The 21,650-nt window shown below is 37.6% G+C and overlaps 1 protein-coding gene across 1 annotated transcript in view; it reads right to left on the reverse strand.

The window, feature by feature from the left end:
• The window catches only part of MORC1 (MORC family CW-type zinc finger 1), a gene marked incomplete at both ends in the record, with an annotated part of 136,048 nt that overhangs the window by 110,120 nt on the left and 4,278 nt on the right, over window positions 1–21,650 (reverse strand). Inside the window, 5 exons of the mRNA XM_084232652.1 lie at window positions 1,777–1,936; window positions 4,800–4,908; window positions 5,898–5,988; window positions 11,957–12,025; window positions 17,981–18,015. Of these exons, the coding sequence (XP_084088778.1) occupies window positions 1,777–1,936; window positions 4,800–4,908; window positions 5,898–5,988; window positions 11,957–12,025; window positions 17,981–18,015 (464 nt within the window). The remainder of the gene's footprint in view (window positions 1–1,776; window positions 1,937–4,799; window positions 4,909–5,897; window positions 5,989–11,956; window positions 12,026–17,980; window positions 18,016–21,650) is intronic.

Consider the following 21,650-nt stretch of genomic DNA (forward strand, 5'->3'; position numbering starts at 1 on the left):
CTTTGACATTCTTTTCATAACTTGCATTATGAAAGATGTTAGGAGCCTCAGTCAAATTGGAATTGTAGATAAAGGTCTCACTTTCAGAACTGAATCAATGTGTGTAGAAAAAAGATGAATTCTTAAAATTTGTACAAATATGAAGTACTGTTGTGGCTTTTTTTGAACCTAGGATAGATGTTGGCAATTTTTTTGTGTGAAGAGCCAGGTGAAAATATTTCAGATTTTGCAGGCTGTGTGGTTTCTGCTGCAACTCAACACAGCTCAACTCTACCATTGTATTAAAACATAGAGATTACATGAATGAATGAGTGTGGCTACACTCCAAGGAAACTTTATTTATAAAAACAGGTAAGGGCTAGATTTGACCTATGTGCCATTGTGCAGACCCTTGGTCTAAAGCATAGTTAACAAAACAAAACAAAAAAATAGAAATTCTTACAAAGTTGTTTATGCTATGACGATGAACAAGACTGTCAGAGAAATTAAAAGAAGCATTAATAACACTCCTTTTTTGGTAGTACTGAAGCAAATGGGACAATAGGTAGAGGCCAGGAATTTGGATGGGGATCTAAATTCCTATTTTTAAATCTTGGGTCAACCATTTACTAGATAACCTCAGATGAATTTCCTGACTTCTCTGAACCTAACTTTCTTAATATATGCAATGGAGCCCAGGAGGCACACACAACATTGAGTTGCTCTGAGTATTCAGTGTGTTAATTTTTATAAAGCATTTTAAAAAGTATTCAGGAAATAGTATACACTTTATTATTACTTATATGAGTATTTCACAATTAGAACTCAACTAAGAGGTTGCACTATCCTTAAAATATATGGTATATGTGTTAACCAAGTGAATAGCTATTTAATTGTCACTTTTTCTCCTCTATGACAACAGGAAAAGGATGGCAAAAACACCTAGCTTTCATTAGAGCAGGGTTCTCTCTGCTTCTAGATATGAAAGGTGTAAATCAGAAGAAAGACTGAACACTGGCAAATGTTAGTAGACAGCACATTGAACATGTTGAGTAGAAAGTTGGTGGAGGGTGGTGGAATGCAGAAAGACCTGTTAATTTGTTAAAGAATTTCTACAAAACTTTTATTTTATTTATTTTTTAAAAATTTATTTATTTATGCATACAAGAGCTGGGGTACAGGCCACAGGTGTGGGGGTGAGAGGATTCACCAGAGACAGAGAGGGGAACAGAACAGGCAGATTGAAATACACTGCTGAGGGGAGCAGCGGGCAAGTCAGGAGAGGTCTGCTGTGCCATGTGGGTAGCTCCCTGGCCAGCCGGGGATAGAACTCAAGCTGCAGTGGCTGCGAATACCTTCACTGGTTGTGTGTTAACCCCTTGCACCACCAGGGAGGCCCTACAAAGTTTTTATTAACTGTCATAGAAACTTCAATCTGTTACTTTACAAGTCACTTACTCTAACTAAGATGGCTTCATCTCTTCCTAGCCACTGCAATAAGCAATTCCTAACTTTACTCTCTGGTAAAGTATCTGTGAATTCCCCTAATCATCATCCTCTTATCCAGTTTCCCCACATGCATGCAAGTGCAAACCTTTCTCTCAGTGACAGGGATTTAAGAGTTATTCATGATTGAATCTCTTAAGAGAAAACTGATATGGATAAAACAAATGATTTTCCCCATGTGAAACGCCACATATTGTAAAAAGAAAAATATAAAAACATATGTATAGTATCTTTCATACGACACTGAAAACAAACATTTCCATAAAAATTTCAGAGTTTTGATGATCTTACCACATTTCCCATAGATGACATCAAACTGCTTCATCAATTCAGCATTGGTTTTAAATGGAGAATACTGATAAATTATGGACAATTCTGTTGAGAATTTTTGAAGATCATCTGTGATAGATTCTCTGGTTCTTGTTAACCATGAAGGTATTGGAACCACAACCTATAAAACAACAACATCAACAATTTTTATGAAACACACAGGTAAAATCAATCATCCTTTTGTCTGATTCTAATTTAGTCCACTCTTAAGCAAAATTTCAAAACACAAAGTTGAATATTTCTATTCTAGTTTCATAAGGAACAGATGCATAATTAAATTTGTATACTCAGAGTTTTATTCTAAAATGATTCATTGTGGAATGTAAGGACAAAGGGACTTGACTTCAGCACTCTATTTAAATTAGGTGATGGAAAATGAAATAATAGTATCAGCATTTTAGAAACTGAAAAGTAGATGACAGCAAATCTGAGAAAGCCAATCCAAAGCCTATGCCAGAAAAGAGAAAACTGAGCCTGATTTATAATTCAGAATCTCTTAAAGACTCAGAGATCAATGGTATGAATTAATTCTGGAGGTAGGGTGATGGAAGAAGAGAGGTAGAAGTAGCATCTAGATCCCAGTCTGGCAATAGTTCCTCCCCGACACCTCCACAGGGACTGGATGCTTATTCTCTGGAAGAACTGAAACAAAATGTTTCTGGATTAGAGAATGTAGCATGCATAGCTGTCAGATGGAGGGAGTGAATAAAAGCATATATATCGGATACTTGTAATTTCTCCCATTTGGCTCTCAGATGGTTACCTTTACAGGTTAACTGTGGGTTTGGTTTTTTTTTTTTTCCTTATCACCTTCAATATTCTTTTTTGTGAATATTGGATTCTTGGTAGTTTCACCAGTATGTGTCTCAGTGTGGGGTCACATTACATTTAGCTAACCAGGTGTTCTTTTAGCTTCACAGTACTATATTCAGTTCCTTCCCCAAGTAAGGAAAGTTTTTCTCTGTTATTGCTTTGACTAAAGCTCTGTGTTCTCCTCTATCTCACTTCTTCTTCTGGGATATCTGTTATCCTTATGTTGCCTTTCTTAATGTAACTGGGTAATTTCTGAAGTTTTTTTTTTCTTTTTATTTTGTATTTCTCTCTCTTCTTCTACCTTGGTCTTTGTGCATTATCATCTTTGAGTTCACAGACTTAATCCTCCATTTAGTCTATTCTGTTTCCATGCTTTCTCAAGAATTTTTTTAAAGATTTATTATTTATGCATATAAGAACTGAGGTACAGGGCAGAGGTGTAGGGGGTGAGAGGATTCACCAGCAACAGAGTGGGGAACAAAAGACGCAGACTGGCTGAAATACACTGCTGAGGGGAGCAGTGGGAGAGTCAAGAGAGGTCTGCTGCGCCACGTGGGTAGCTCCCTGGCCGGCTGGGGGGATCGAACTCATGCTGCAGAGGCTGTGGATAGCTTCATAGTGCTGTGCTTAACCCCTTGCGCCACCAGGGAGGCCCTCAAGAAATTTTTGTGTCATTTATTGAGCTCTTTACATCCTGAATTTCAACTATTTTCTTACTTGAAATTTAAATTTTTATTTTATGTTTACTAATTATGTTTCTCGGGTCATTATTTATTTATATATTTTTTACATTGTTGTTCATTTTTAAATAATGTTGGCTTCCCCCACCCCTCAGGTGTAATCCCCATAGAATTTTTCACCAAAGGCCATTCTTTTTTTTTTTTTTTCAATTTTGTTGTTTCTCTTTAATTAGCTTTTATATATTGCTTTGACTTGCTTTTCTGTGTTTTCTTCCATCTCTTTGATTTTCTTTATTATAGCAATTTTGAACTCTATCTGAGGAAAATAACGTCTCTGGTTTGATTCTGTTCTCTCCTTATCATGTCATATTCCCTTGAGGTCTCAAGGTGCCAGGTGTTATATATATTTTTTCCTGCCTATATTGATGCCTTAGATTTTCCTACTTTTAAAAAATATTTGCAGTAAGTTAGAGTGCTTAACTAATATTACTTTTCTGGCAGGTGGCATTATTTAATTTTAGTTTTTTGGCCTTTACAGACTTTCTTAGGTGAGGAGACCTATCTTGCATTTGCTGAGTCAACAGGTGGGGAGGGACATGGAAGGAGCCTGAGGCTGATTCAAATGTACTTTTTTTTGGTGGAGGGGGTGACTGGCCCCAGTATGTAGCCCCTCCTCTCTGAGGTACTAGATCTGAAACTCTGAAGTCTGTGTGCTGTCAGTGCACTTTCTGAGGTGCACTTTCAATACCAGTTCCGAGCAGTGGGAGAAGGGGAGGACATTTCAGTGCACTTTGTTCTTTTTACTGCGAACCATGCCTGTGGGGAATACCCCAGCTACTCTGCCCTTGTTTCCCATCAATGAAGGAACTGACTTAGCTCTCCCCTCCTAAGGGTTCCTGACTGAGCAACAGCTCTGCTGTCTGTATTCCTGCTCCAGACCAGCATTTCTCTCTATCACCTCTTATTCAATGAAGCATGAATCTCCTCCATGCAGTCTGTGCTGCTGTTTGATGTCCAAGGGATGTTCCAATATTTCTCCCTGTCACAGGAATTTCTGGGTATACTGTCCCTCTGATTAGCTGTCATGTGACCCTCTTAGGAGCAAAACAAGGAACATTCTCTATTACCATCTTGTTCCCTTTCTCCAGTATCTATTTTTTTTAATGATAATCCACTTATGTCAAAAGTGGTGGGAATGTTTTGTAAACTTCTTCCAAAAGGTTCACTTCACCAAAGGGAGTCTTTTATTCTGGGAGGTTTGGATACATGGATGAAGTTCAGAAAATTGCCTAGGAGTCACAAAAAACCCACTCATGAAAGGGCCAATAGGATAGACTTCCAAATACGCCAACATAGCTTACCACCCTCTCTCCATTTCCAAACATATTCCTAAAATTTATATATTATAATCAGAAGAAAACCATGATAGACTTTAGCTCTAAAGTGGTAAATGAAAACAATACCATTACCGTGGAAAAGCTCAAATCTTACCTCACTGAGGCCTTCTCTTTCACAAAACGTCTGAGAAAAAAACACACAGGTCATTGTTTCTTCTTTTTTTGTAAAAAGAATAAAGTCTTTTCCAATCCTCATGGATCCACTATATTAAAAATAAAGAACATAATGATTTGCATCTCAAAAACTGAAGATAAGAAACAGGGGCAGGGCCTCCCCAGTGGCTCAGTGGTTGAGTGCTGGGCTGCGAAGCTGCCCGCAGCCTCTGCAGCGCAGGTTAGATCCCCGGCAGCTCCCCGGCCACCGGAGGAGGGTCCCACATGGAGCGCAGACCTCTCCTGCCGCCCGCTGCTCCCCTCAGCAGTGTACTTCGGTCCTTCTGCCTGCTCTGCTCCCCGCTCTGGCTCTGGTGAATTCTCTCACCCTCTTGCGCTTCTGACTGTACCCAGTGCTTGTATAAATAAATGAATGAATGAATGAATGAATGAATGAATGGATAAATAAATAAATAATCTTTTAAAAAAAAGAAAGAAACAGGGGCATAATAAGAAACAGGGTACTCTTTATCTTCTTCAAATAGAAATTACTCTTTTGCTGACTCATCACCAGAAGGTACAGGTACAGGAATATAGAGTTTGATAGAGTTTGTTTTTTTTTCCTCGTGTACAGCAGGTGAATTTAATGTAGCCCACCCTACACTCTTGTTTCAAACATGACTGCTGGAAATAAGATGCTGTTCCCGGACTCAAAAAAACATCACCATGTGTCCCTGGCAGAGGCCACACAGGTGACAGCAGCCTCTTATCCTCACCTTTCATTGAGGCAGATTAATAAAATAAGGTGTTTACACATGTATCCTAACTAAAATATAACCTGAGAAATGACAGAACAGAGACATACAGGAGTGCGGCTTCAGTAATCTCCGTAAGAAGATCTTACCTGTTTGAGAATTAACTAAAAAATGTAAAGATTAAAGTCAGTTACCAGTATGGAGATTCAAAGACAAGGCAGAACTCTCACATTAATACTCTTTCTTAAGCTTTCCAACATGCATCATTCTGTAAAAGATTACCTTTTACTAAACAGTGTCCCCAATATCAATAATACATGCTTTAAAGGAAAAAAAATTGTAACCTTTTAAGACCGTTGCCATATTGTCCAATAAACTTCAAAGTTGTTAACCGTTTCTTGGACGTTCCAAAGTAGATGATATCTGAAGCCTCCTCTGTAATTGACAAAGATGTTTAAATGGTTAGAAATTATGAGTCATTGCCACTGGCCAGAGGTCCATTTGTTGGGACACTAGAATAAATCCATACTCTGTGTCAACCCAGGGGCAAGAATCTTGTAAGGTTCTATAAGCTCTGACCAGGATCTTAATGGCAATATATTGAAGGAAATCAGGCGCTCCTAGTCATGTGACCATGAGCAAATAAAATTTGAAACTTTGAGCCTTAATTTCCTTATCTCTAAAAGGGAACTACTATTACTTATATTATAGAGTTGCTTATGAAGATAAATACAATAAAATAAACAAAATGTGTTTGTGACACCCTGAAGTAATATCCGTGTATTTATTTTATTGTATTTATCTTCATAAGCAACTCTATAAGTAATAGTAGTTCCTTTTTAGAGATGAGGAAATTAAGGCTCAAAGTTTCAAATTTTATTTGCTCATGGTCACATGACTAGGAGCGCCTGATTTCCTTCAATATATTGCCATTAAGATCCTGGTCAGAGCTTATAGAACCTTACAAGCACTTACTTGGTAAGTGCTAATACACATTTTATGATTTGCACCAACAGTATTTTCCATAAATTTGACCCATATTCAGTCCCAGGTGAGAATGAAAAGGTCAGAATGTCTTCTGGTTTGATACTAACCTGAAGAAGAAAGTCTCCTTGTTTTGGACTCTTGAGTCATTCTCCTGATCTCTCCAGAACATTTTCAAACTCTAGACAAGTATCCTGGGACTTCAGAATGTGCCTACCTCCAGGAAAAAGAATGTTTCTAGAGGAGATAGAACTGGGACTCCCAACTGGTTTATCTAAACACTTGCTCTAAGAATTGTCCTGAGAACCCTGAGTCAGTGTCAGTTCAGACGAACTATATAGTTCAGTGGCAGCTGGTATGGAATACTCCATTTGTCAAAACTACTTGGACATTCTATCATATAACCTTATCTAAGGGTTTGGTTGTTCTGTCATATAATCTTCTAAGGGGTTGGTTATTAAGTGAGGATATCTATAATAATAATATTAGTTGCTGTAATATAGTAATTTGTAGGAAATATGTATTTGGTCGTCCAGATAGCCAAAGTATATTTCTCACATATATTTAGTTTTTGTCCACAAGTCATAGCTCTCAAAATCCTTGGAATTTCATGAATAGTAAGAGTAATGCCATATACAAAGATGTTGATTAATAATGTACACCTGTAATTTATGTTAGAATGCAATGTTACTTCAGTAAAAAACTGACCCAAAAAGGAACAATCAATGGTAATTTCTTTAGTTATAATATCTATTTGATCTCTTGTCCTCCGTTCCTAAAATTGCTTCAGAATCATAAAGTTAAAATGGATATCTTGTTATTCATAATAAGCTTCTTTCCATCACCAACAGATTGATGTTAATGATGTGAATTTTTGAAAACCCCTAAGGATACAAGCTATTTCCCAGGGGAACCAATCATGAATAGAGGGGTGGAACTTTCAGTCCCCTGCCCTAATTTCAGGGAAGGGGAGAGGAGCTGGAGTTTGAATTAATCACCAACAACCAAGATTTATCAATCATCATGCCTATGTAATGAAGCCTTCATTAAAAAAAAAAAAAAAGGGATTATTCAGAGAGCTTACAAGTTAGGGACTAAGAAGGTTTCCATGTTCCACCACACCAGGGACCCAAAGTCCACAAGGACAGAAGTCTCTTTTCCAGGACCACACCCTATGAATCTCTTCATCTACCTGTTAATTCATAGTGTTCTATGTAATAAACTGGTAATCTAGTGAGTAAACAGGTTTCCTGAATGCAGCCAGCCTCTCTTGCATATTAATCTAACCCAGGGAGAAAAGCATGAAACTTCTGACTTATAGCCAGCAAGTCAGAAGTACAGATAACAACCTGCACTTTGCATAGGCATGTGGGAGGGAGCAGTCTTATAGGACTTAGCCCTTAGTCTATGGAATCTGTGGAGACAGTGTCAAAATTGAGTTAAATTGTGGGATATCCCGTTGCTATCTAAGAATTGTTTACAATGGGAGCGGGGGGAGAGGCAGGAGTCCAACCACACAGTGGAATTGTGATCAGAAATTTTAGTCACCATTTATTGTTTCATATGTGCTAATTACTGTATCACATACTTTAGATTCACTACCTATTTAATATCAGTAACCAATCTACAGGAAGATATCACTATTTTAATCTTATATGATTTTATAATCTATAATTAAAAATCACAATACTAATATGATCTGCATGTTATAGATGAGGAAATTTTAGTTTAAGGAGTTATGTAACCTGCCCAAGCTGATAAATGCTACTGGCAAGATTACAACCAGTTATCAAAGACCAAATGCCATGGGTTACATCACACATTGCACAGTGCCACAAGGAAGGTGACAGAGTTCTGGTTACAGGGACAGAACATAGAATAGGACAGATGTGCCTCTTGCCCTCAACAACTTTATGTCATGGTAGGAGAAACAGTAAAAGCAGCAAACAAACAAAAATAAGATCATTTCTGAAAGTGTTTATTTTTTTTTCTTTAAAGATTTATTTATTTATTTTTACAAGCACTAGGTACAGTCAGAAGCGCGGGAGGGTGAGAGAATTCACCAGAGCCAGAGCGGGTAACAGAACAGGCAGACTAACGAAGAAATACACTGCTGAGGGGAGGAGCAGGCGAGGCAGGAGAGGTCTGTCGCGCCATGTGGGACCCTTGCCCAGTGGCCGGGGATCGAACCTGCTCTGCAGAGGCTGCGGGCACCTTTGCAGCCCAGTGCTCAACTGCTGCGCCACTAGGGGAGGCCCCTGAAAGTGTTTAAATGTACAAAAACCAGGGGGATGTGAAGAGAATTAAAAGGAAGGTGACCTGCAGACAGAAGAACTAGGAAGGTTTCATGAGATAGAAAGACTGGAAGGTGATACCTGAGATGAAATTCAAATGATGATAGGTGAGCCAGGTGTGGCTGGTATGCTATAAGGAAGGAAGGAAGTGGTAGGAAAAAAGGTGGAAAAGGTGGACAGAGGCCAAATAATACAAAAAAAAAAGTGTTACTGGGAGTATGAATTTTTTTAAAGATTTATTTTTTATTATGCATACAATAACTAGGGTACAGGCCAGAGGTGTGGGGGAGGTATGTGTGAGAGGATTCACCAGAGATAGAGTAGAGAACAGAATAGGCGGATTTGACTGAAATACACTGCTTAAGAGAGTAGCGGGTGAGTCAGTAGAGGTCTGCTGCACCATGTGGGTAGCTCCCCGGCTGGGGATTGAACTCATGCTGCAGTGAGAGAGATAGCTTCATAGATGGTGTCTTAACCCCTTGCGCCACCAGCGAGGCCCGGGAGTATGACTTTTAATCTAAAGCCACCAAGGATTTTAAGCAGGGGAACAAGATGATATGATTTCTATTAAAAGAGAAAAAAATTGCTCTGGATTGCTGCGTTGGGAATGGACGATAGTGGGTTAAGAATGTAAGTGAAAAGATTTTGGAAATTACTGCAGTTCTGCTATGGGTCCAGATCAAGCTAGCTCAGTTTGGATTATAGATTTTATTTTCAGTCATCAAATAAACTCTTCTTTCTAACTTAATATTTAATTTCCAATCAGTGTTAATAAAGAATTGCTCCATTAACACTGATGAGCACTCTTAACTACTACTGTACATGTCAATTCAAGTATCAGTTCCTTTTTATTTAAATATCTGTCACTTGTCTAAGTTTTGATTATTTTGTTCCTGAATCTATATAAAAGGAATTACTTTTTTAATAAAGGAATTGCCTTAGAATATATTACATAAAGTAATTTTGGGAATACAGGAGAATGAATTCATTCATTCCAGACGTAGAAAATAAAACTTAACTTCAGCATATTTTTCTCACAAACCCTGTTCTTTCCTTATTTCATAAACACAAAGGAATCCATAATCCTTTTAATCAAAATGACCTGGAAAAATTAAAATTATCCAAAATCAGAATAAGAAGTTGGTGGGATATTTGAGCATTTTTAAAATTTGCTCATAAATATTCTTTCAGTATTCAGAACAAAGTGGAACTTTCAGACTTGGAAGAAGACAACTGCTTAGTTTTTCTATCAGTCCAGTGAACTTAATTTTTCTATCAGTCCTTTGGTGTGGAACTGACAAGAACACTTCCATATTAGTTGCACTCCCTCAGCAGTTTTTAAACCTAGTGATCAGAAACTCTAGTGTGTGGGACACAGACAAGCTGAATAAAAATTCAGGGATGAGGGCCTCCCCAGTGGCGCGCAGTTGAGTGCTGGGCAGTGAAGCTGCCCGCCTGCAGCCTCTGCCAGTTCGATCCCCGGCCGCCGGGCGAGGGTCCCACATGCGCTCAGACCTCTCCTGCCGCCCACTGCTCCCCTCAGCAGTGTACTTCATCAATCTGCCTGCTCTTCTCTCCCCTCTGGCTCTGGTGAATTCTCACCCTCCCATGCTTCTGACTGTACCCAGTGCTTGTATAAATAAATAAATAAATCTTTTTTTTAAAAAAATTCAGGGATGAACTACCCAAAATAACTCAAGCTCCTTATCAGAGAAAATAACATTTCAATTCCACAGCAAACAGGTTCTGAGCACCTACCAACTATGTGCTGGCTTTTTTTTTTATTTATGCATTCAATAACTGGGGTGTAGATCAGAGGTGCCAGGGGTTAGCGGATTCAACAGAGACTGAGTGGGGAACAGAAGAGGTAGATTGACTGAAATACACTGCTGAGGGGAGCATTTGGCAAGACAGGAGAGGTCTGATGCGTCATGTGGGTTAGCTCCCTGGCTTGGGGTCGAACTCATGTTGCAATGGCCGGAGATAGCTTGATAGTGCTGAGACTTTAACCCCTGTACCACCAGGGAGGACCTCTGTGCTGACTTTTTTTTAGCTTTGAAGAATAAAAGATAAGCCACACAATGTAGTCATTCAAGTAGATGTATTCATCATGATGGGAAAATTCAACTGAAGCAATAAAACCTTTGTTTTTTTTTTTATTTTTTTCCTCTTTATTTTATTTTTTTTTATAAGATAATAAATTTTATTGTTATATTCCCCATACAATTGCAGCCCCCCCATTTTGCCCAATCCCTCCCCTCCCGCCCCCGCCCCCCTAAAAGTGTCTCTGGTTCATAGTTTTTTGTTGATTTTGATTTTCACTTTCTTATAGTTATTCATTTTCCTGGTCCCTTATTTAAGTTTTCTAGATTCCTGCTATGAGTGAGACCATCGGGTATTTTTCTTTTTCTTTTTGGCTTATTTCGCTGAGCATGATGCCTTCCAGCGCCATCCATGTTGCTGCAAATTGCATGTGTTTATCTTTTTTGAATGCTGAGTAATATTCCATGGTATATATGTACCACATCTTCTTGATCCAGTCATCTATTTTTGGGCATTTGGGCAGAAACATCAATTCCAAAGAACACCTGCACCCCTATGTTTATAGCAGCACTGTTTACAATAGCTAAGCTTTGGAAACAACGCAATAAAACCTTTGAATAGGGAGGGAAAAAAACAAACCCACCTAAAAACAAAAAGAGAAGACCTCCACCTCAAGGTTAAGCAAAAAATTAAAAATAGTTTAAAGGTATCAGAAACTGCCTGGGGGCTCCTGCAAGCAAGACCTAAAGAGAAGTCTAAAAAAATCTAAAGCTCAGCCAGATGCAATTTGTTTTCCATTCATTCCCAAATGCTTTATCTTACAGGTAATGGGTACCTTCTGCCTTTCAGTTTTCTAGTAATAATTCACTCTTTGTATCAGGTTACATGTCTTCAATGAATTTACTCTTAAAACTGAATATTTAAATCTAGAAAGTTCACCAGTTTGTTAAGTCTAGGGTTTATGTTCCCTAATAACTCCATACCTGTTTTTACATACATGGCTCAATTCATTTTTATTTCTTTTATGGGTTTTCAGACTGTTTCCTTTAACAGCCACTTAGGTATCTGGATAATTAACTTACCAGGGCTCATTCCACATCCATCATCCAGGAAACACAACATGAATCCACCCTGCAGTTTTTCATTATCCACTGTAAGAGAAAGCAGTTATTACTAATAAATATTGGGCTTAATTTGTTCTTCAGAAAGTCATGCTGCTCGCATAATTATTTGTCCTCCTTAAATGCAGCCACAGTGACAGAGTTATGGCACAAAGAAGGATCTCAGAAAAGAGTCTTGGCTACAGTTTCACAAGAAACTGCAGGGGGAAATAATCATGAAGCAAAAGGCTTTACATTAACATAAAACATCTAGACATTAATAAATTACGTAGAATACATGACGTGCCCAGCTCTGGAACTGGACTGGTCCATTCAACTTCAGATATTTTCTCTCTCCCCTAGAGACTAAAGGTAGATGGGGAAGTCACCCCATAATCTATCAAACTGATCAACTTTTATAACCTTCCACCAAAACATGAGTTTTTGTTTTTTTGGTTTTTTTTTTGTTTTTTTTTTAGTGTCTAAAATCAACCACCATTTAATCAGCTCACAATTTGCAGGAATGAATGGCCCAGTCGGGCATTTCTTCTGGTCACTGCTGGTTGCCTTGACCACTGGTTTGGTTGGGAGCTGCCTAGTGACCTAGAGTGGCTTCAGCTGGGATGGTTTGCTTTGTCTTACACAGTCTCTCAAAGTCAATATAGGCTATTCTTTTTAAATTCATCAGACTCCTTTGTAAGTAATTAGTCCTCACAAGAGCCATCTATATGTGCTTCTGAGTCGCAACAAATATTTGCCTCTTGAGGATACATTTGACGTTTGAAAATGGCTAAGATATTTGGAATCAATTTTAATGATTAAGATATATTAAGTTATAATACAATCTCTTGTTTAAAAATATTTGCAAAGTGTAACTAAAACTAATGAGAATAATTTTAATGCACAGTTTGATATGTGGCTCTGAAAGTAATTTGAACACTTGGCTATATGAGTTCTAGTTTCTCTCTCTACTATAACACTATTTAGCTTACACATGAAGGCTGTACATGTTTCAAGTGTAGAGTTTGATAATTTGACTTATGAAACCATCATCATCAAGGTAGTGAACATACCCATCATCCCAGATGCTTCCTTCAGTGTCTTCAATCTCTCCCTCTGCCCCTTCCAAGTCCTATTAGCCCTACCTCACCCCAAACAGTCACTGTTAATTTTACACCTGCAAATTCATTTACAGCATATTTGTTAAATCTACCTCTGTGTTTAATGTCACCTCTAATTCACTTTTTAAAAATTAAATAATGTTCAAGATAATCCATAAATAACCATGGAAATATACCTAAGCTTTCTGGGTTCATAACTGTAATGTCAAGTGGCCATTTCTAATCTTTCCTCCTCTTTCTAATTTACTTCCTATCTATAAACCCTACAGATTTTCCCTACCCTCCCGTTTTTCCAGGTTTTTCTTTCTAACCAATCCTCTGATCTGCTCACCTCAAATTCTATGGCAGAACATTCATGCCGTCTTGTAGGTATTTATTCTATTCAGTCTTCCCTCTAACCAGGGCTGCTGCTTCTCCACTATTCAACAAGCAGAATCCTTACTAGTTCTTTGTACAATGCTGTAGTTATTCCTAGTTGCTCATGTGACTCATCTGGAGATAGTCTTAATTAATTGGTCTTGTATAGGGTTCAGAAATATACACTCTGCCCATTAACCTAATGTCTTTTAGGATTGGAAACCACTTGATACAAGCTCCTGGCAGTTCTGCATAGCTGCAACAACTGATTTTGCATTTAGACTTCTCATAAAAGGAGCTTGCAGAGAGAAGGGCATTTCTTCAGTGAATAACTTGGGAAAGCTCAAAGTTACAAAAAGACATATTTAAACTACTTATTTTTTCCTATAAGTCCCAATACAGGACAGATAATCACAGCTCAAAATTTAACATTCCCCTATTATCCACACTGAAGCTTAGCCTTATTTATTTCAATTCCTTAAAACTATCAATTTCAGATAGATTCTATTACCTGCTAAGTGTGCATGCCAAAAAACCACAATGTCTTTTCATCTCATAATACTTATTATCTCATCAGACTTACTCTTCCCTCCAATATTTCTTGTTCCACAAATGGCATGACCCAGCCATGAGGCTTCAGCTGCCAAGTCAGATCCTCAGGGCCATCAAGTCCTCCATCTCCTCACCCTTTATACATACAGACCTCCCTCCTCACTTCCACCTTTGCAGCATGTCTTTAATGTGACGACTTTCTTCATTTCTGCTACAACTGCCTTAATTCAGAAAATGTTTCTCTTTCTTCTAGGTTATGACAACAACTTCCTAAGTCCTTTCTCTCACTAAAATCAGGGTGCAGATATTCTATAGTCAGTTGTACATTTCACTACTCTTCTGTCACAAACACTGCCCACAGGATAAAATCCAAACCAGTTAACAAGTCTTGCTTGCCTTCCATTATCCAGCCCCCTCACCCCCAAACCTCTCTGTGATAGTGTACCATTGTCTGGTCAACACTAGTCTAGATATTGCTATGAAAGCACCTATGAATGTAAATAGCAGTTGCAATCAGCTGACTTTTAGAAAGTGCAGATTATCCTTCCTAATGTGGGTGGGCCTCGTCTAATCAGTTGAAGTATTAAAAGTAAAGTTTCCCAAGGGAAAAGCAATTTTCTGCCTCAAGACTGGAACATAAAAATCCTGCTTGAGTTTTGAGATTGCTGTCCTGCAGATGTGGGATTTGCCAGTTTCCCACAACCATGTGAGTCAATTCCTTGGAAAAAAAAAGTCAATCTCAGATGACTGATTGACAGATAGACAAATGGATGGATGGGTGGGTAGATAGATGAATAGACAGAGAGATATTTAACCTACTGGTTCTGTTTTTCTGAAGAACCATGACTAATACCCTCGCCAAGTCCACCTCCTTTCATCTCCTCCATACAGCCATACCACAAACTTCCACTTCCACACAAATACTCCCTTGATTTGATCTTAAACATCTCAAACATTTCTATAATTTCATCAGTGCTATATGTTCTCTCCAGTTTCAAGCCAGGCACATACTGCCCTTTGCCCTTTCTATCCTTGATTCATCAGGCTAAATCCTATTTTCCCTTCAGGAAATTCACATAAGAATTCATATTAGTTCATATAAGAATTCTTCTAAGAGGTCTTCCTAATCACTCTGCCCATAATGAATGTTTTCCTTATAATTTATGTTTCCCACCATTCATAATATATTCCAATACCTGTGCATGTACCTACTTCTCTTTCAGAATAGAAGTTCTTATATTTTTTAGTACACAGCTGCCTCAGAGATATGATGAAAAGCTATGGGTCTTCTACATACAAAAGTGGAGATACACACACTATTTTGCATGGATTCCAACACCAGCAGCCCAATTCCTTTAAAGCAATCACTGTATGTACAGAATTATTAGTCTAATGCCTGCCTCTGGGTAAGTACTAAAATAATACTGAATACATATCCATGTTTATTAGAATACATATTAAACACCCATGGCTAATAACTGTTTAGTTTAAATTTTATAGTTCTGATGCTACTTGAAGAAAAGTTAATAGAATAGGTCAAGGGCCTCAGTAAATTACCTGAAAACTAATGCAATTCATAAACTATGCATCTTCATATTGTTTCTATCTACTGATTTAAAAGCCTTGACTGCTTTTTTTAAGAAAAATCAATTTGCTGAGTTGACAGGCATATTGTAGTGTGTTGCAATAAAAAAAATTAGAACATATACAGATCATTTAAAATAGTGATTTTAGTGGTTCACAAAATGCACAATACCTAAATAGATACCACTTTCAACTCAAATTGCAAAGCTTACTTTTTGGGTGACAATACCAAGTGCCAGGGAAAATACAGTGAAATTAACTCTGTCGTGACCTGTTGGTGTCCCGCCTCAAACTCAAATGACCATAATATTCTGACTACATTTGTTGTACTCTGTAATTCCAGATAATTCTTCTCAGTACTTCAACCCTTCATCAATAATATGTGTGCTCTGAGAGAAATGCAGCTTGAATCAACTCTTCTGCTCTCCGTTCCTCAGACCACCGCCTAGTTCACATTCTTGTAAAATCTTGTTTTGGTCATTTCCACAGCTGCACTTCCCTCCTATCTCTCTTATTTTTACACTGCTACAGACCATCCTGTATGCCATGCTGGAATATCTTCCTTTAAAAAAAAAAAGAGTGCATTTCTAAATAGAACAAATGAAATTGTTCAAAATTCTTCAATGGTCTGTCTGTAGAAGAAAAAACAGCATGGTATCCATGCTAAGGACAGTTCAGTGCTGGTTCTACAATTATCTACCTGGCTCTCTCCTTCAGGTCATTCAAGTCCATTCCTGGTTTATCACCAGTTGAGAGAAACTTTCACTGATCACCCACATGCAAAACTAGTACATTCTTCCCATCACTCTCTATTCCTATCGCCCTTCATTTTTTCCCCCTCTTAGCATTTACCATTTATTTGTTCATTTTTTTATTGTCTCTCTCTCCCTGTTAGAATGCATGTTCTATGTAAGTACAGACTTAATCTAACATACTTGGTTTGAATTTTGCTCAAAGCTCTATCTCCATTACCTAGAATAACTACTTGGTTCACTCAACAGAGACACAATAAATCGTTTTTAAATGAATGAATGAATCTCTGAACTAGTCTACCTCTGTTATCTTTCTTCTAATAATTCCTTAGACAGCAATATTCTTTTCTTCCAGTTATTACTTGACAAAAATGACATCCATCTTTCAAGTCCCAGTCACTTAACACAAGGCCCTCTTTCTCTGTGTTCCTATTATATTTCAAGCCTCTCCTAGGCAGGGCACGCTTGTTCTATTTTACTTTACTAAAAGGCTGTGGAAAGGAAGCCCATTTTTTCTCCACTGCTCTTTTCTTCTACGTGGAATGGAGTTCAACCGGTATCAATAAGGGGCCTGTCTCTCTCTGTAGGCATTTCCCCTGCAGCAGCAAGCCAGCTCACCTGCCTGGTACTATGGGGGTGGCTCAGTTCACACCTTTCATGACCCCTCCTGGGAGAAGCTGCCTGCAGAGAGCATAAGTTTGGCTCCACTTTCCCCGACTAGTGGTTGAGTTAATGTCTGAGGTGGGGATTTGATCATCACTAAGCTCCATATTCCAACCTAGCATTTATCAATAATAAAGACATGTTTTATTTTCAAACTTTTCAGAACATGCAGAATAGGAAGGGACGTATAATTTATGTTGTTTCCTCAGATATCTCAAGATATTAGTCTCTCCCTCCCATATAAACCACAAGTACCCACCTAACAGAGACTTTGAACACCGAAAATTGAATTGAACTGAGTTGTTTTATAACTCAGGGCTTTATACAATGGACAACCTATTGCCTGTAATCAATAGTCAATATTTACAAGTGAAATGATAAAGTCAGGGACAGGGATGAGTTTTTATATCATAAGTGTTTCTTTAGGTAGTGCTAACTGCAGGGACAAATCACAGAACCTAATTTCATTTGCATCACATTCGCATGAAATGAACTAGTAATTGCAATTAATACTTCACGACTGAAAATGAAGTCAACGAAGAAAACGTATTTGGTTTGAATTTTATAGCCCTTAAACATACATACTGCACATTGACTTACCCATTTTAACTGTGATAAGTTAGAAGTGATGTATATTAATTATGAATAGCCATTAATTTAATATGCTTTTAAAAATAAAATTCTTTTCTCGTGGCAAACAAATTGACTACTCCAAATCACTCATGCTTTCAGAATCTCTGGAAGATCTCATTTTGTAAATGGGTCCTCCAACAAGTGAACATTTCACTCTCTGAACATTTCACTCTCTGAGTGTACTTTTCTCAACCTGGCTCCCCATAGGGTCACTTGCTCACAAAGCACTTAGATTACATTAAAAATCATAGAATGTGGCGTGATTTCATGAAATAAAATAAAAGCAAAATAACTATACAGGCTTTTCCATTAAAAGGAAAAGAGAATAAAGCAAATCTGCTCACCTGAAAACACATCAAGTCGTGCAGCTCCTGAATCTCTGGAAACAATATAAAAATATCATTGCTTCAATATGAAATTATGCCTTAGAAAATTACATTAATCTGAATTACTTACGTGAGGTATAACCTATTGTCAGGGAGCAAACAAAAGAGAAACCCACTTAAATTGCTTGAAAAACAATTACAAAAAAGTTCCCCTTTGCATTTATATACTAAGACCTATGATCACTTGTAATTTGAGAATGTTACCAAGTCTGAAACCCATAAATTTAAGAGATGGAATATATGGTAGTTACACAAAAGTTACAACAAAATGTCTATGAACTTTTTTAAAAAAAAAAATTGTTTGGAGAATAATCCAGAAGTCATTGGAAGATTTTCGTAATATATTTCAGCTAAAATAAACTGAAGAGAAAAACCAAATCACTAAATAATATGTTCTGTATGGTCAACTTTGAAAGAGTACATCTGATATACATGTGTATATCTGTATGGAAAAAGGCCAAAATGTTATAGTGATTTTCTCTGGGTTAGGGGTTTACAAGTTATGACACATAGACCAATCTGGCCCATCAATAGTTTTTGTAAATAAAGTTTTATCAGAACACAGTCATGTCCGTTCATATAGCCATATATGGCTGCCTTCACAGTACAATGCCTTCAAAGTGCAGTGTCGAAAATGAACAGTTCCTAGACATAAGACCTGAAACCATAAAATATATAGAAGGAAACATAGGCGAAACACTATGTGATTTGCACATCAAAGACATCTTTACAGACACATCACCCAAAGCAGTGATGGTAAAGGCAAAGATAAACAGCTGGGACTACATCAAATTAAAGAGCTTCTGCACAGCAAAAGAGACAATAACAAAAACAAAGAGAAACCCCACCAACTGGGAGAACATTTTTGCACACAACACTAATGATAAAGGACTGATCACAAAAATCTGCAAAGAGCTGATGAGACTCAACAACAACAAAGAAAATAATCCAGTCAAAAAATGGGCAGAAGAGCTAAAAAGAAACTTCTCTGAAGAGGAAATGCAAATAGCCAACAGGCATATGAAAAAATGTTCAACATCACTTGTCATCAGGGAAATGCAAATCAAAACTACCATGAGATACCATCTTACACCAGTGAGAATGGCACATATTAAAAAAACTAGCAACAACAAATGTTGGCGAGGGTGTGGAGAAAAAGGAACTCTTCTGCACTGTTGGTGGGAGTGCAAACTGGTCCAACCACTGTGGAGAGCTGTGTGGAGATTTCTGGACCTACTAAACATAGAGCTTCCATATGATCCAGCAATTCCACTCCTAGGTATTTACCCAAAGGACACAGAAACATCAATTCCAAAGAACACCCGCACCCCTATGTTTATAGCAGCACTGTTTACAATAGCTAAGCTTTGGAAACAACCCAAATGCCCAAAAATAGATGACTGGATCAAGAAGATGTGGTACATATATACCATGGAATATTACTCAGCATTCAAAAAAGATAAACACATGCAATTTGCAGCAACATGGATGGCGCTGGAAGGGATCATGCTCAGCGAAATAAGCCAGAAAGAAAAAGAAAAATACCCGATGGTCTCACTCATAGCAGGAATCTAGAAAACTTAAATAAGGGACCAGGAAAATGAATAACTATAAGAAAGTGAAAATCAAAATCAACAAAAAACTATGAACCAGAGATACTTTTAGGGGGGCGGGGGCAGGAGGGGAGGTATTGGGGTCAGAATGGGGGGGCTGCATTTGTATGGGGAATATAAAAATAAAATTTATTATTTAAAAGAATATAAATAAATAAAAATGAAAAAAAAAAAGAAAATGAACAGTTCCCACAAGAGAATACATGCCTACCTAAGTGAAAATATTTACTATCTGTTCTTTTACTATTCTGATTCCCACTCTAAGTGATGAGATTACTGATGAATTTCATTTTCTTTTTTCTTGGTTTTCTATAATGCATAGATATTGTTTTATTAATTATTTTTTAAGTCTAAATTTAAAAAGAATGGAGGTCCTGGTTTCACTGTCAAGAATGTGAGATAAAAGCAAACAAGGGGGTCTTAGCTGATGCAGAAGAAAGATTGCTGAGAAAAGGACTCAAAACAAAGAATAAAAACCACCAGTGGAACTGTGATATAAAATATCAGTCTCTCCCCAAAATGTCTATCAATCTCAACCCAAAATTGCCCCAAATCAACCTGAGTTGGTACACTGTATTGTTCTACAAGTCTAGTTGCAAAGTTAGTCCCTTTGCTTCTTTCTCTAGATGCTTTTAAGCTTCTACTATATAAAAACTCTGGTTATCACTGCCATTTCTTGAGTATTTTCTGCGTCAAGTAGGAACTGAATGGAGTATTTCATACATTATATAAGGTACCATATATAAAAAAACTGCAATAAATGATACTGTACTGAAATGGAAGTTTTCAAAGAAGTGGCTTCTTCATACAGACATTCCATGGGATCAGGCAGAGAACAATCATTCACCTTTAGAGCATATAATTTGTTATTAAGCCTCGTACTTTAGCCCAAGTACTTTTTTCTGAACAGCTGTATTAGGAAGAAACCCCCAATCATTTCCCTTTCTATACTACTAAAGTTTTCCTACTGTTTCTACAATATTCTTCCAATTCTCACCTTGGCAACTATAGGAAATTATCAAAATCATTCATATAATGATATAAAGTAATTTCTTAGAATAACATGGGAATTTTATGAAGTCCATCTCCATGAGACCAATGTTCAATAGCTTCATTTGATGTCAAATACTAGCATCCAAGTAGTAATGGCAAACTCAAGTGTCTACTGAAGGGAGGAACTCAGGAAGGCATTCAGGATGGCTGAGGAGCACTGGGAACTGAAGGCACAGGAGGGTGCAAGGGAAACCTTGCCATATACCTACCACCTGATCTCACTGAGGAATGTGACCTCAAGTTTGCTACTTCTTATCTTTTTTTAAAAAAGGGTGGGTTCCAGATTTGCTTGGTGCCTCCTGTTTCTTAAACTTTACAATCAATTCCTTCTTTTCTTCCTTTTGTTTATAAACACTGCAAACTTTCACTATGAATCTAGCAAACATGACAAAGGCTGAACTTGGGCAGGGGGCTACCAGCTCCCAAATGCTGCTCTAATAATTGCTTTATTGATCACATTTCAGTCACTCACCTGATTCCAAAGTCAATCTTTCTTTCCCAATCACTCTCAGCTATAAAAACGATCCCCACTTTTCTGGTTCTTCTACATTCTGATTTGCCCTGCTCTCCTTTGTTGAATGAATAAGTGAAACAATTTTAGAGAATGGACAACTGAGAGAACAGGCAAATGTATTCTTTCAGAGTTACCCATGTCTAGGTTGAGATTGTTCTTTCAGAGTTACAGATGCCAAGGTGCTAAAATTGGACATTCAAAGGAGGAAGGCCTAATATGTTTTTTATTTTTATATCTGGAACCTTGTTCACAGCTTGACCAGAGTATGCAACAGCAACCCAGAACTCTTGGAGAGAGACTAACCATGTTCGAACATTCATTGTTTTGGTTGCATCCCTGTTAATTCCTTCTAAGTTGAGTTCCTCACTCTCCTGACCAACCAAGCTTATTTTTTCTTCATCTTGCCATTTCTGTGATAACTGTGATTTTATTAATTCTACAGGACAGA

This window comes from Talpa europaea, assembly GCF_964194135.1.
Source record: "Talpa europaea genome assembly, chromosome: 4".
Lineage (NCBI taxonomy): Eukaryota > Metazoa > Chordata > Mammalia > Eulipotyphla > Talpidae > Talpa > Talpa europaea.